The 15,716-nt window shown below is 41.5% G+C and overlaps 5 protein-coding genes across 5 annotated transcripts; 2 read left to right on the forward strand and 3 right to left on the reverse strand.

The window, feature by feature from the left end:
• Positions 1 to 1,493: 1,493 nt before the first annotated feature.
• LOC117135127 lies at positions 1,494 to 1,607 on the reverse strand. Its single transcript, XM_033295150.1, has one exon. The coding sequence runs from the start codon at positions 1,605 to 1,607 to the stop codon at positions 1,494 to 1,496; it is 114 nt and encodes a 37-aa protein (XP_033151041.1).
• A 4,924-nt stretch (positions 1,608 to 6,531) lies between these two features.
• Positions 6,532 to 7,009, reverse strand: LOC117150565 (serglycin). The gene has a single exon (XM_033317516.1). It carries the CDS (start codon positions 6,983 to 6,985, stop codon positions 6,764 to 6,766), a length of 222 nt encoding a protein of 73 aa, XP_033173407.1. The 5' UTR covers positions 6,986 to 7,009; the 3' UTR covers positions 6,532 to 6,763.
• Positions 7,010 to 7,066: 57 nt separating this feature from the next.
• Positions 7,067 to 7,468, reverse strand: LOC117150566. Its single transcript, XM_033317517.1, has 2 exons — positions 7,300 to 7,468; positions 7,067 to 7,190 (listed from the first exon to the last, which is right to left on the reverse strand). The coding sequence occupies exons 1-2, from the start codon at positions 7,350 to 7,352 to the stop codon at positions 7,091 to 7,093; spliced, it is 153 nt and encodes a 50-aa protein (XP_033173408.1). The 5' UTR covers positions 7,353 to 7,468; the 3' UTR covers positions 7,067 to 7,090.
• A 1,997-nt stretch (positions 7,469 to 9,465) lies between these two features.
• On the forward strand, positions 9,466 to 9,890 carry LOC117141968. The gene is made up of 2 exons (XM_033305769.1): positions 9,466 to 9,606; positions 9,762 to 9,890. The coding sequence occupies exons 1-2, from the start codon at positions 9,563 to 9,565 to the stop codon at positions 9,862 to 9,864; spliced, it is 147 nt and encodes a 48-aa protein (XP_033161660.1). The 5' UTR covers positions 9,466 to 9,562; the 3' UTR covers positions 9,865 to 9,890.
• A 16-nt stretch (positions 9,891 to 9,906) lies between these two features.
• Positions 9,907 to 10,291, forward strand: LOC117141961. The gene has a single exon (XM_033305757.1). The coding sequence runs from the start codon at positions 9,925 to 9,927 to the stop codon at positions 10,156 to 10,158; it is 234 nt and encodes a 77-aa protein (XP_033161648.1). The 5' UTR covers positions 9,907 to 9,924; the 3' UTR covers positions 10,159 to 10,291.
• The last annotated feature ends 5,425 nt before the right edge of the window (positions 10,292 to 15,716 follow it).

Consider the following 15,716-nt stretch of genomic DNA (forward strand, 5'->3'; position numbering starts at 1 on the left):
AAGAAAGGGCGAACTCTCACTCCGAATGGAAAAGTTATCATCACTGGTGCTGGATAGACAACTAGTTTTCCTTGGGGGTATATGTCTTGTTATCTATAAGCCAAATGCCCCAATATTCGATCATTCCATGCACGTGGCTTGCGTACACACTCACCTGCCTGGGAAACTCCCCCCGGATATCATCTTAATTGGATTTAAAGCCTAGGCCTGCGCCCAAACCCTTTGTTTATGGAAGGGCAACCTGCAACGACACTTAACCGCGGGCATATTTAATTTAATTTCTACGTATTTAACCCGAAACCAAGCCAAACCACTGAGCAGCTGATGTTGGTAGTCGATGGCGGAAATACCCTGTATAGGGTTACATTTGTTCTAACTGATAGGTGATATTAAAGTTGGTACAAGCAAGTATTCAAAAGCTATGAAACTTATACTTTACATTTAGCTGAAACTGAAAAGTAAGTTATATTTCACTTTATCTTAATGGCTTTAGTTTTCTTATTGTGTTATTATTTGAAAGTCAGTAGAATATATTTGATATTGACTTAATTACAATAATAATCAGGTTTATATAGACAGCAGAGTGCCCTCAGATAGAGTATAGCTTATCCAACCAAACCAATCCGAACCGAACCAAACCGAACCCGGGACATGGCAGCAGAGGTCAGGGGTCAGAACAATGAGGGACTGCAGGTTGCACAAGGCTGGAACGCGCTACGCTTTAAAAATTTATGCAATTATGAGCCGCAAATATTATTATGTAAACATACAAATACAAGCTGGCTGGGGTGTTCGGCAAATGAGCAATGTCCTGCCCATACTGTTCATGTTCTTGTGGCAACATATTGATAGACAATAATTTGTCTTAATGAAATTTTCCCTTTATTTATGAGATGGCCGAAACGTGTAGGAAATCTTTCACAGCCCAAGGCGACGACGTTGCTAGGAAAACAATCTGCTGCCGGAGATTTTGAGGACCAGCCTTGGGGCAATTAATGAGGGTTGGGTTTTGGGTGGCTTAGCATTTCCCGGACTTTGTTAATGTTGCCCTTCAGGTTGCTGTCTTCCGTGGCCTGTGCATAATTTATGTTCCAGCCACCCACTTTGAATTCTGTCTGGTTCTTGGCGATGGATGAAGCCCTATTTCAATTATCAACAAACTTTTCGTGAAAAGAACAGAAATCTGTGATGTAATTGCTTTTGGTTTCTCACCTTTTGTCGCCGAAATGGGAGCCGCACAGTCAAAAGTCCGAGCGAGTTTTCCACACTAAGGAATCGAAAAACTGTGGAAGCCCTGTTAATGGGGCTTCCCCGCTGCGTGTGGATAGGTTTTTCACTTGGCAAAAGGGAGTGGTTGGGGGAGGTGCTCAAAAGATTTTCCAATATCAATTGAAATTAAATTGAATTTTAAATTGGCCAGCGTGGCCAGAAGACATTGCCGAGGAGCAAGAAGGAAACCCCTGGAAAATGTGGCGAAAGTGGGCGTGTGTGGGCTAATATGGGCGTGGCTCGAAGTTGGCCACACTTGTTTGTGACAGCCCAAGAGGGCAATAAAGCGAATGAAAAATGTTTAATGGAGTGCGAGTGGAAAGGTGGAAAAGTTTCATGTCAGACTAGTGGAATAAACTGGGGTTAGGGGAATGGCCGAAAGGTCTCTGCTGGCCAGTAAAAAACATTTAACAATATTTCTTTTTAGGAATTGTAATGAAAAACTCTTGTTTGGTAGTGATAGCTTGTAAGTAATCTAGCGAGAAGCTATGAAGTCGACGTATTCCTGGAAGGCAGCTTTATGATTTCTTTTTCAATTTATATATTTTTAAAAGCAGGATTCCCTACCAATCCTTGCAGGAGGTTCCCAACTCTTAGACTTGACAGAAAAACGCCTCCCGACCGCCTTCAGTTAGTTGAGCACCGAACAAAAGTGAAAGTAGGCATCACAAGGGGGACTTGCATCCCAACAGGAGTGCACAACGTATCCTATATCCCAGATCGCATATTCCGCATATCCCATATAACGAGCACTCCGCATCCCATTCCCTTGCTTTTGTTGGCTCGCCATTGTGGACTTAAATGCACAATTTGCGCATGAAAAGCGCGGATTTGAAGAGAGGGAGGGAGCCATAGATGCACTGAAAGAAATATATTCCAGATGAATTAAGAAAAAGTTCAAAAAAATATAAATATAAGCTTCGTGCTTAATAATAAATCCAATATATCGCTTGAGAAGAATATTGATATTTAGTTTGCTCTCAAAATAACTTATCTTTGAAATTCGCAGACTGATTTGTTTGCTGTGTGCCGCATATACCGATACACACACTTACACACTGGCACATTCAATGTACTTCCGGTGGCGGAACAGGAACAGGAGCAACTGCGAGCCGCGACTGGATTCGGTTTTGAAGTTGCTTTCAAGGCCCTTTGACAGACGCAGCGACGGATAATACACACTTAATTGCTCAAAATGATGCGATTGTGGAGCGATGCATATGCCACATACACTCACACTCACGAGTCCGCCACCACCACCACACACACACACTCACACACAGATACGCTCGCACACTGGCAAAGGGAAGTACATCACCCATCTGCACCACCCGACCAGCGAGCGGCGAATGGAAAGCTCAGCCACAACTTTTTGGCGCGTTCTCTTTGGGCAGGCTGTAAAAACAGGAGGAAACTGGCGAAAAAGGGGTGTTAAGGGGGTGGTGTGGGGGGGCCAACAAGGAAGAGGGAGTTACCCTGCTTATGTATTTAAGCCACAACAAAGACACTCGAGAGCATATCATTGGCGTTTTGTGACGACCTCTCCGCACTTGAGCTCACATGAGCCGCAGGCCATAATTGCATTTAAAGGATTTGCACTCTGCCCTCGCGAACCCCACTCCCGGAACCTTTCCCACATGCGGCTGTGCGTACGAAAACATGCTAAATATGGTTCTTGAAGGGCAGCACTCTGGGAAAGAAGTTGGGCCAGTGTGGTTAAGGAAGTCAGCTATAACTAAAAAATAATTGGCAAGGATTTAAGGTCCTAAGTCTAAGCAAGAAGAAAAACTCTTGATATCTGGGACATTCAAAAACCATATTTTAAAAGCACTAGATCCAGAACTTAAAATGTATCTAACTCTTTAAAAATAGATCGATAGTTTACCACAAATAAATTTTAAAATATTTCAAAAATTTATATAAATAAATCTTTGGTATTTTTCTATATACCCTAACTCACATCCTTAGCCTTCCCACTCTCAAATTATCCGGAGGCGACCCACAAAAAAGCAACCGCAGTGCTGCGTTTTACTCGAGAACCACTCCACGTTCGTTCAATTCTGCCCAGTTCGAAGCACTCCAGTGTGGAGTGGAGCCCCACCCCCCACGAAATTGCCTGCCCTCTACGCCCCTGGGGTTTCAGAATGCTACTCGTCTTGCCATTGTTTCAATTTTCATGTCGATTTGGCTGTTTTCGTTTTGATGACCTCGCCGCAGCAGCCGCAGAACTGTTCGGAATCTATAAATACTGGCAATCATTACGGGGTCTCATATTTTTATTGCATATTTTATAGGATCTCAATCTGAATGCGAGTGCGATGCAGCAGTGGAACAGGGGCAGAAACTTCACAATCTTTGTTTCTGCAATCCAATTGTCATTCATGACAGCTGTCGATCAGGAATGGCGGCTGAAAAATGTATCCGCAACAATGGGAAACGAGGGGGCAAACGGCAAACGAGGTGGTTGCTTTTGATTTGGATTCTTTAAATGTTCCCTCTGCGATTGAATTGAGTTCATGCCTCTCTGTTTTTCTGTGTAATTGCCACCTTTTGTCACGGCGAATGTTTGGCATATTTTGTAAATTATATTCTCCGCAAAATCAGTATTTGCATAAGTTTATGAGAGGTTATGCGATATGATATATCTGATATATCTGAAATGTACATGATGTATGCAAATCCAGGGATCGATAGAGATGATTACAATTGACAGAAGAAAATCTAGTTTGATGAGGATATAATAGAAAGGGTAAGTTTTGAAAGCGAGAGGAAACTTAAGATACGAAATTAATTGACTAGAGTTGGGCTTATAGATGCATTTGATGTCAAAGCTTGTAAGTCGAAAATGTGAATATGATAACAAACAAACTTCAATGCAAGCAGGTAATAAAACATTACATAAAATGCTAGGTTTGTTTCGTTATTAAATCAACTTTTATATTACTAGTAAGGGGTATGGAATATCTTAAATGTTTTAAATGTAACACATTTAGGGTGCCCTTTTACAATTCACTTATCCACTTTGTATCTGCCCACATCTTGAGCCAGCTGATTCTGATCGAATATCATGCAAAACCTCCTGGATTCCCCATCCTCGGGCCAATCAATTTCAGATGCGTCACATCTTGCCAACGATTCGCCATCCAGTGTGTCTGCCATGTGGCGATGACATTGTCATGTGCCAAACAGGAAGGCAAAACACCTTTGCCGAGATGTCAACGCCCGTACATTATCATCGAGTACCTACATTCAAATGTAATTCGCATCTGAATCGACTTTGGGCATTTGTTCATTTTCAACTGCTGCCGGCGGAGACATCCGCGACGGGAAATGTGCCGACAATTGTTTTGCAAGCGGGCGCAACTCCGGGGCAAAGTACTGCAAACTCGGCAATCCGGTGGTTATCCTGTTGGCTGCAAAACATCTGTCGGATGTCATCGGAAGTTGTATCTGACGGCACGCCCCAAAACAAATTTGCCTGGCAGTGTGGAACTCACAAATTTCGGAGGCGTTGGCAGGGACTCAGTTGAAGTGTGGGCATGGCCGCCCTCTTCCACTTTTTCAACGCAAGCTGCTCGGGAATATTTCATGGCACTTGGGGCGTGTATGGTGTGCCTCGGCAGAAGTTACGGATATTATTCATAATTTTCCAACGTACCATTGTGACATATGCCATTGGAGGAAGGAATTAGGGGTCTGTGGTGCGGGGTTGTCTCTAAGCGGAAATCACTTTTCAGTTGAAAAGGCCAAAGATTTGATAAGGCCAACACGAGCGGGTTGGTAGAAATTCAAAAGAAGGAATTGTGATTAATATTTGAAAAATGTATTTAACATTATTCTGAGTATTTATTTAAAGACTCTGCGTACAAGATAAAAACCTATATGAAAAATCTATATTACAACGTATTAAGACCCTGATCTCCACAGCACCAATTACTAAAACAAAAATCACAGAACCCACAATTTTTGTGGGCTTTCCTTGATAATGACGTGATAATTGCTTCTGTCTGATAAATCAGAGAGCGTTGTCCCGTTTCGGAAGCCTTGCAACTGACACATTCCACACCAACGAGCAAACTCGGGCTGAGACACAGTTTATATTCGTAGCAAAGTTCAAAGGACACCTGCGGAGCGGTTTTAATTGCATCGCACAACACCAAAAGTGACAAGGAATCTTTTGGGTGCTGAGGACCGCCTGGCGCTAGGAAACAAAGTAATTACAAGGCCCAGTACAGACAGAAGCCCAAGCAGATGGGTTGAGTCGGAGGCAAAGGGAGTGGCAGGACTCGACTAGATGAGGTTCACTTAGAAAAATCATAGTGTGTGAACTTATATTAAATTATATGAAAATGCATATCTCTATTTTTACTTTAACATTTAAATAATAATAATAGTTCAAACTCGAAATGATTTCAAATGAGTTGTTTGTTAAGTGTGTTCTTCCCTTTTTTCAGTGTAAAGGACATTGACAGCTGGCTCCAGGAAAGGAAAACCCGAAAACGCCACAACATTTATTCTTTGACGCTGGGATGGGACTGGCGGAGAGTGCTAGAATTCTATTAGCACCGTCAAGGAAATCGCTTTTCCTAATAGCCAAGTGCCACGTGTCCTGCGAAGCTTGAGTCGCCTGCTCAGTCGTGTGTCACGACCGAAGGACAACCGCAGCATCCTTCTCACTCCCGCTGCAAAATGAATGCTTCCCAGCCCGGCAAACAATACAATTGAAAAATTATAAAAATTTCGCACTTTCCAGAAATATACAGTCGAACGAATCCTCGTAGCGAAAACCGGACGTCGTCCTTTTGCGGCTGCACTGGGAGATACACTTGTTCTCCGCAAAGAACACGCGTCACAGAAGGAAAGAGCGGGGGAAATCGAAGGGAAAAGGGGATGGCCAGACATCATCAATATTGCAGGAATCGCTCGGCAGATTGAGGCTGTCAAATAAGCGTGGCTAATGCGTATTAAGTGCTCTCCGTCCGGATTCATCGAGGGTTGTCCGTATGGCCCAATAGAGGAGTTGGCTTAATCACGCTAATAGCCGCAATTCATGCAAATGCTGCAGACAATAAAATATGCGTTGGGTATCAGTCAAGTCAATTCGAGTCAAGCAGCAAGGTCAAATGGCAATGAATATTGTTAGATGATTGCATTTGGGGTTGGCTCTCGAATGTTAAATAAATTAAAAAACATTCTGCGCCTTTAGTTTGAGGAAGGAATTATGAATCCCGAAATTCCTTTTCAGCACCATTAAAAATCTCCTTTTTTTTGCGCATCTTCTTCTGATTTAATTTTTTAGCCAATTGGACTACTAATAATTTCTTTTCTTTTATCACATAGCAATACCTAAGTCTATAAAATGGCTAACAAAACTAACCTAAAGTGGCCCTGCTGAACCAAACAGAAATAACAACGTTATCAGCCCCCAGCTTCCCCGCTTCTCAAGGCTCCCCACATTCCTAGAGGAACATTTCAATTGGATCTTGTACAGCATTTAGGAGAAATGCATCCCATTGAATTGCTGGCGATCGTTCTTCACCATGTTGTTGTACTTCCACTTGTCCGCACTCGATGCTTGACTGCTCCAAGATCCCGATCCTGATCCCGAACCCGATCCGGAGCCGCTGCTCGACTTGGAGTGGTTCTGACCCTTCGTGGACTGGTTGTCCTTGGTAGTGCTGCTCAGGCACTTGTCGGTACGTTCGGCGTAGACCATTTTGTCACTAGATCTAGATATCCTTTGTCTTCTTTTTGAATAGGTACAATTTTCTGCCGATTACACAAAGCTGCGCTTCCAATGCGTTTGTAGAGAAGTCAAAGTTCACGGTACAGTTTGCAACAGGGTGAGTACTTTAAGTTCCTTGTTGTTGGCCGAGTTTCCAGTGCGCGATCCTTTTTTCGATGACAGATGTTTGCCCAATCTATTCAAATGAAATAAGCAAGGATTTGTATTAGTATTACGGGATATTGCAAGTGCTTTTACAATTATGTACAATTATTTTAACTGGCTCTGCCTGGTTTTTTACCCACCTAGCTTGCTTCAACAATTTTTGTTTGGAATCCGTGTGGCTAATTTTTGGCATTGACACAAAACTTTTGCAAATTGCACATTGGATAGAAAAGAAAGGAAATTTCACAGCTCACGCTCCGGACAGCTCGTTACCGATCTGCTCTGCTCTGGACTTTCTACTGACCCTCCAGCGGCTACCACAACTGGTTTAAATACGCCGATCCAATCCGTTCCGTTCCGATGCGATACGATACGATCTCCGGCGATCCGAGTGCAATGTCTGGCGGAGCAACTGCGTCACCGTTCTACCAGCAAGTAGCGTCAGTGTCGCTGTGCCAGCTGCAGCACATCCAAGCCGCCAGAAACCTCCCTCGCACCGCCCCCGCACCACTCCCTCCCCCCGTTGACCTCAAACTCGGTCTCCGTCTGAGGCTAACCCGTTCCAGCGGACGACAATGCAAATTAGAGCTATAGAGCAACTGGTTTGATCCGCGAAAACGAAACGAAACCTTTGCAAGCAACTCCAGCGGTCTGCAAAGAATCGACTACAAGATACCTTTTAAAACAATAGAGGAAATATGGTACAAGTATTGTTTAATTAGATATTGCTTCCGAAACATTATGTAAAGCTTTCTTGGATTTCATAAATATTGTTAATATTAATATAATATTAATATTAATAATCGTGTTAATGTTTTGCACAACTAATAGTATTGTTTGTCATTTAAACCTTTTTAATTAGGTTTCAGCAATATAATAATTGTTGTAAAACTTTAAAAGCTTTACCAAACGAATCCTCTCTTATGTGGGGTATTAACAGGGTATAAACCACCCCCAGAAAACCTGCTATGTATCACGTAGTATTTTTCTTTGTCTCCTCTCAACAAACATGATTATTAAGACTCGAAAAATGTTTAAAGTTGCCGGCCGGCGGTTTTTTGACACGTCATCCAAAATTCCGCAAATAGGACCTTTGCTATGATTAGTTGTCTCTAAAAATCTGATATTCAGTAGGACGGCGATGCATTCGAGTATCTGCCTATATATATGAATCTATAATGATTAACAATATCACCCGATCACTATTGATATAACGAATTATGCATGAACCAATGGCTGATGAAAAGTCTTGGTTGCATTGCATCAGCCAATTCGATCAAGAAAACAACTCGAAAGCCTGCTGCCGGTTAATAGTATTTTAATCTGTTGTTTGTGGATATATAAACATTCGATCTGAATTATGCTCATATCCAGACAATAGGAATCGTATGGAATCTCAAATCTGAAAATTTATTTTTCAATTTCTTAGATTGCCTGAAAATATAGAATAACCTTATACAAAAAATCCTAAGGATTCCCCCGTTATTGGAAATAATGATGCATAATTTGAATTCTCCAGAAACTAGTTATACTTGCATGTATTATTTTGTAGATTCCGGATAATATTCAAATGTAAAGATCCCACAAAAACAGTTTCATAGGTTTAATGACATCCAGGACCCCGCAAGCTTCTACGCTCTTCTCCTAGCGGTAATTCCAAAAAACCTGTTAGAAGAATTCGAAAGCAGCAAATCGGATATTGTACTTTGAACGTCTAATTCGCCGTTTTAAATGTCAAAACCTGAATTTGACTTGAATAATATATAGCCAGGTTTGTCTTCCAAATATTTTGTTCAGACTGCAAATTATTTGTTCAGACATTATGCAAATGCGCCACACACATGGTTCAATAATTAAAAAACGTGCCCAGACGCTGAACAAAGAAAGTAAAAAATGTTGTATATTTTTAAGAGTGGCGGTGCTGAAAAATACGTTATCAAAAATCTATATAAAGACAGGAGTGCTGAATACCTTAGCACTGCAGCAGATATCGTCAAGTCAAGAAGAATGCTCCCCAAATCCTTGAGGAAACCACCTGAAACATTATGGCTCCAGAAAATCCCCCTTACTAATTTGTTTATTTGTTTGGTGTTTGGGTTTGTTTATTCTATTAGAGATGTTTACAGTCAATGGAGGCCCGCGTGGCAAACTTGATTTCCATTGACGTACCACTCGGTGGCGTAAACAAGAAATTTGGCACAAGTCTGCTGTCTGCAAAAAACTAGTTTATCTCGATCACGCTCCCAGCTCGTGATGATATCACTAAGTCCGCGATGATTTCTGATATAAAAGCCCCTCTATCGGTTCGAAAGCCAACAGACTAAAGTTCGAAGGCCTAGCAGTCGATACCTAATCAGTGATTTTCAAAAATATTTCCCCCAAAGTGCATAAACAAATGTGTCAATGAAGACACCGGACACCAAAGCCAAGTTGCTGAATAATATAAGGTGAGGATCCAGACAAGCATCCAATTCAACGTGTTAAAGTTTTAAATTTAGCAAATATTAACATGTAAAATGTGTAGTGCATCCGTTTTAGTAGAACTTATCGTATTCCCTCGTTCCATTGCCATAAACTAATATGCCCCATTCTTTGCTTGCAGTCTATCTAAACACCTGTCTTCCAAGAAAGGCGGCTCTCGCACTAGTAACTGCGGCAATTGTCTGGAATTCTCCGTGCTGACGCGTCTCTCCAGCGTACCCTGAATCCCCCAGTCGTCCAAGCTCACCCAAGCTCCTGTTGAAACTTGAAAGAAATCCTTGACAATGGTTCACCAAACTCGCACACCCAGCAAGGCCATTCCCGCCAAGCACCTGAGTCCCATGCGGACCGTGGAGGGTCTGGGCGGAAAGTACGCCGTTTCCAGCAGTCCGGCGGATAGTTTCCTGCGGAACACCAGGCTCACGGCTCAGAGCAGCTCCCAGCAGTCGGCCGCCTTCAAATACAACCAGATGGTCACCCACAATCGGGAGCAGTTCAATAACCTGCACTTCTGCTAGGAGACGGGATGTGGATGCACGTCGTCGCTGGAGAGACCGCATTGGAGGAGGGATATACCACTACTCGTACGATGGCGATTGTTTGTCACAATACTTAATGGCAATAAATTCATTTTGAACAAATTTCCACATATTAATTGAGTTTTATAAATCGCAGCAGAGTCACGTGCTGGGGCCGGGGAAATTTATTTATTGCAACTTTTTTATTTTGCCAAATTAAATTACCCCAACTAAGCCTGCGAGCATTCGTCGCAGTCATTTTTCATTGTTTGCGGCTGTCTGCCTCACTTTGTCATATGCAAATGTGGCTGTGCGATTTTTGCACATTTGATATTCGGTTTTTTTCCACACAGGTGCCATATTTTTACATTAGCGTCGAATCAAAAGCTTTAACATTCGCTGCCCGGGATTTGCATAAATCTTCATTGGCTTTTGGTTTCCTTAGGGTCCACATGTGAGCTCCATGATGGAAAAGATATGTGGAAAAGCCTTCTTAGGAGAGTTGATAAGTTTGCCATCTAGTGAAAGTTGTTTACAATGATCTCTTTAAGAAATTTGCCACCCGAATCTGTATAATTTTAGTTTACTTAGGCTCTGCTGAGCTATATGGTGGAAATTATAGGTGGAAAACCCTTTAAAGGAAACTCGATTAGTTTGCAATTTAGCGAAAGTTATTTTGTTTGGTCTCTTTAAGAAATCGGTATACTTAGTTTAGTGATGATTAGTTTTCTAAGTTCACTAAGTTCTATGTTTCACTAACGAATTTTATATCCCAACCTAGATATGTTTTTAATGATATGCGTATGCTCAAAGTGGGACTTAACTGACTCAGACATATAACTGACATATTTTCACGTGTGCCCGTGAGTTTATAATCTTCCTATTAATATTTTAGCAAAGCCCAAAGCAAGTTTACCAACCCTAGAAGTTTCCTTCCCCGAAATGTTTAATATGTCTTATTTAGATCAGAACTCAAAGTGAATTAATTAGTATACTAATGGCGCCCCATCCCTTGGGCGAATAATATCACCACCTGTGCCTGCAACTATGGGAAAAAAAGAAGACAACCACTCGGGGGTCTGGCCCAGTAATTTATGCAAATAACTGGACTGGCATGCTAATTTCAACGTAAACAACGAACTTGTTTCAGATCGGATACAAAAAACATATGCTGGCAGATCAGCTGACTAGTTAGGCTGGAAAATAGTTATCCAACCGAAGATGACTAGTTAGTTGCCAGGCAGAAAAGCCACAAATGTGGATATCATAACTGCCACCCTATTAGATCACAGATTTCAGGATATCACAGTTGGCTGAATCGAAGGCATTAAAAGACAATCTGTTACATCGGAAGTGCACAAATCATCGCCAGCCACAGATTTTATGCCCCAAAAACATTTTTATTATTCCACTAAATTAGGCGTTCAGTGAGGATTGAGTTATATAACTAGGGGTGTCTGCTTTTCCACGCCGGCTGGCTGGGTGGCGTCCAGATACTGTGTGTCCTTGTGAGCGATGCGTCGACAGTCATTAAATTATCACACATTTAACTTCAAAAACAATTCAAAAGTAGCAGAACAAAGGGCAACCCTCGACCCGAGAACCCCCTTCCTTGCACCACCCCCCGTTTCTTGGGAACTTGACTTCCACCCCCACCGAAAGTGTTCTTGTGGCCCTGCCGCATTACAAGCTGAAAACATGGTTATTACATCAGTAAATCGCAGGCGGGGAAAGGAGAAAGGGGTGGGGGGAGGTGGCGTGGGGTCAGGGGTTACTTGTGGGCGTTGCAAAATGGGCGATGGATGGATGCTGTCTTGTGATGATTATGACAGCATGACGACTTATCTGAAACGACCTATTTGCCACCCCCTCAAGCAGCTATTATGTCTAATTTAGTTTTTGTTTCTGCTTTTGCAATATGTCGACCATTAGCAGGGGGTGGGATGGGATTGGGAATGGGAATGGGGATGGCCCATGACGCGGCAGTAAGTGACGATAAATCATAAACGAAACATCAATTCCAGCACTTGACCCTAAAAGGACTCCCGTTGCGTCAAAATGGACAGTAATCTTGGCGCTCTCTTGTCGCTTTTGTGTTTAAAGAAAGTGACTAGTTTGAGAGGCACTGTATTCGCACGATGTCCTTAAAAAATTCCTTTAATACGCCATGTCCTGGTCACGTGTTCGTAGCTTTGTTGCAAATTAATTAATTGCCAGGAAGATGAAGACGGCAGTGGAAGAAGATTGATTAAGAGACAGCCACGATAACCCTTCAATGCGGCTGTCAACTTATCTATCACGCCAACAGCCAGAAAGGCTCAACTTACCAAGTCACAGAGAAAAAATTAATTTCAAAAATTTAAATCCTACCCATATTTCGAATTACTATAGGCACTGATCTTATTGGTATGGAATGTCAAACTGAAACCAAAAATTTGAATTAAAGAAATGGCAAGCTTATAACCTTAAATTAATATTTCTGTTTCAAATATTTTCTAAGTAGTTCCATGCTTTCTTAATTCCAATATTAAGGTACATTTTGAGTTCAGGACATATATTTTGAATTATTTCTAATTAATTCTCTCTGTGCACCGCCCTTTCTCCAGTTCTTCCTCTGACTATTTCGTTCTGATGATTTATCGACATTTGTGCGGAAATCGCTGTGCCAAAAGCCAAAACGAAATGAAACGTTTTCCGAAGCAGACAAGAGAGAGTTTTCGCTGGCTGAAAGGGGGAGGGACTTGGAAAAGCGGCGACGAGAGGTAGGAAAATTGCAGGGGATCAGACTTCTGGTTCGTCCATGTTCTTGGAGCGGAAACGCAATCGGCGCACTGCCAAAAATAAATTGATTACTGTCACGGAAATAGCTACAACACACATATTCCGTGGGGCACGGCTGCTCCAACTTTGTTTGTTAATCGATTTATTCGAAAGAGCACGAAGACGCGACTGGCTCGAAAATGTCTTAGTAAGCGGCTTAAATCACAGGTGAAACTTGGGGGCTGCCTTCGGTTGGCGTCAGCTCCATAGATCACGTGACATGGCAATAAATAGTTTGGGCTGTCTATTAAAGACACCTGCAAGTTGGTGATGCGTAAGGCAGAGAAGTTACTAAATGGCTAAAAGGGGGGAATGGCTTCATGGGGAAAACGGTTGAAACTTAAGGCGATGAGAAGACACGCAATGTTCACGCCTTCAATTTGTGCGTGAGATACTTTTTGCCACGGTTATTGGATTAAGCAGACTATTGAGTTGATAACGATAATCTGATCAGACATCTGATTAAACGCTTTGGTGATTAACATGTATTGTCGTCAAGCGTGATAGTGGATTTGCTTATCTTTGAATAGCTTTGTGGCAAATATGGGGGGTTTTTCGAAATGTAGAAGAATATATAACCTATTGAACATCTATTATTTCTGTTAGCTGTCTAACTGCAAAGTTCATCCTTGAATGCCCAGACAACGCCTGAAACTCAAACCCCTTTGAAGAATATAGAGGACATGGCGATTGAGTGGCGGTAACAAATGTATTAGAAACTTTCTCTGAATAATTTCCGCATTTGCAAAGGAAAGCGGACACGGTTATATGGATACTTCACTTTAAATTGCACTTCCGTGCGAAAAATTGTTTATCGCAAACTTTCGTTTGGACTTTCAGCCACCTTTTAACCACCACCCCAGAGTTTCGTTTTCAGACAGTGTGAATAGAACGTCGTTCGCAAAAAATCCCCCTCAGCCCCTTCCCATTTTCGCAGTGGCGTGTCGATAAAGTTTGCACCTATTGTCATTTTATTGATTTGTTATAAATTTCACACACTACACACACACACGCTTATCTTTTCATGCGCTTCTATTAAATGTAAATGACTGGAAAATGCCGAATGCCCCGCCCACAATTTGAAACGGACACGCGCCGCCCCAGAGGAAAACCCTTCTGCAGCTTATCTACGAATTTTCAATAAGATTTCCTATCATTTTAAATTCCATTTTATTGCCAAAACGAAATAAATGATCGGGTTAGAGAGTGGGAAAAGTGGAAAAGTCAGAAGCTTAAATGTCTGAACGTTAAAATAAATTGATACCGGGCAAGTCCTCTTTCTGCAAAGAGTTTTTCAAGTGCGATTTTCCCCGCCCACTCTTCCGATGCTTATCGATTTGGCAACACCTTGAGGAAAATTGGCACCGGAGTGGAAACAGCTGCGGATGCTGCCCGGAAAAATTGTGAACGTCTCGGATTTTCCTTTCCCATTCACACTTGATTTGATAATCTGTCGTAAATTCCAACTTTTCACTTGTGAAACGCGCACAATTAAGTCACACTTTTAATGACGTGACGCAAATATTGAAACCCAGCACTTCCTGGGAGAAACCCACCCCCTCAGATCTTCCACCCCCCTTGCAGCTGTTGACAGCGTCCAGTAGCTGCCTCTGTTTTTGTTGTGACTGCTGCGCTAATTAGGCGAGACGTGAAAATTTTTACTTATTATTTTCCCTAAATTTTAACGACCTTCCTTCAAACCAAAGTTGAGCTGAGCCCATTCGAAAGATATTTTATATGGTGCAACATTCTGGAATTAGTATCTCGAGAATTACGGTAATTGTCAAAGTGAATTTTAATTAGTAAGCTCCCAAAGTGCCGAAAGTGAACGAGTGACGAGGTCCGGACTCCGGAGTAAACAAGGCATGTCGAATCTCTGAGTTTTGGAACTTGAAGGTTGTCCGCAAAGTAAATTAAAGTTGCTACAAATTTTAACCAGCCACATTTTGTTTTGAAATTTAAAGTGTCCTACATAAGAAGATTTATAAATTATTCTATCTTACCATTATGACAACGATTAATTAGGAGCAAAGTAGCAGTCTAAATAAAACCCCTAAATGTATGCCAAGAAAATGCTATTAATCGGGCATGTCAAGAACGTAGAGGAAATGTAAGGAATATGTAGAAAACAATTTTACAAATCTTACCTTGAACTTCTTTTATCCAAGAGATAGTTTTATTAAAAGATAATATATAAGATATAAGATACAAATTTTATAGCACCTTTAGCGAATAAAAAAATAGTTTCTTTTTAAATTACAAAACTACAAATATAAATGTTAATTTTGTATTTTTTATAATTTCCTACAATTATTTAAAATATATTTTATATTTTAATCATGGATTAACCTGGGCGTGAAGATGAAGATTTAAAACCGGTACATAACTGTATCAACTAAAAACTCGTTAAGCTAAACATTACTCATCCCATAGCACGTAATAAATCTGATGAGCTCGTTGCATTGTTCTACCCATTAAAATTTATCACTGGAAATAAAATCCCCTTACAGTCTCTGCACTTGCATTTTCGATTATATAATCTGCATATTCACTAGGCCCTCCAAAGGTGCATTTCCCTGCCCCTCTCATATGCCCCCTTGATTTGGCAATCTAATGGCCCACCGCAAATTGCTCATGACTGGCGGGGAGTATGTGTTGGATTGTTTGGATTAAGCGTATATATCGGAAAACTCTGTCTCGTCTAGAAGTAGGAAAATGCAACAGGGCAGTTTGCAACT

This window comes from Drosophila mauritiana, chromosome 2L (genome assembly GCF_004382145.1).
Source record: "Drosophila mauritiana strain mau12 chromosome 2L, ASM438214v1, whole genome shotgun sequence".
NCBI lineage: Eukaryota > Metazoa > Arthropoda > Insecta > Diptera > Drosophilidae > Drosophila > Drosophila mauritiana.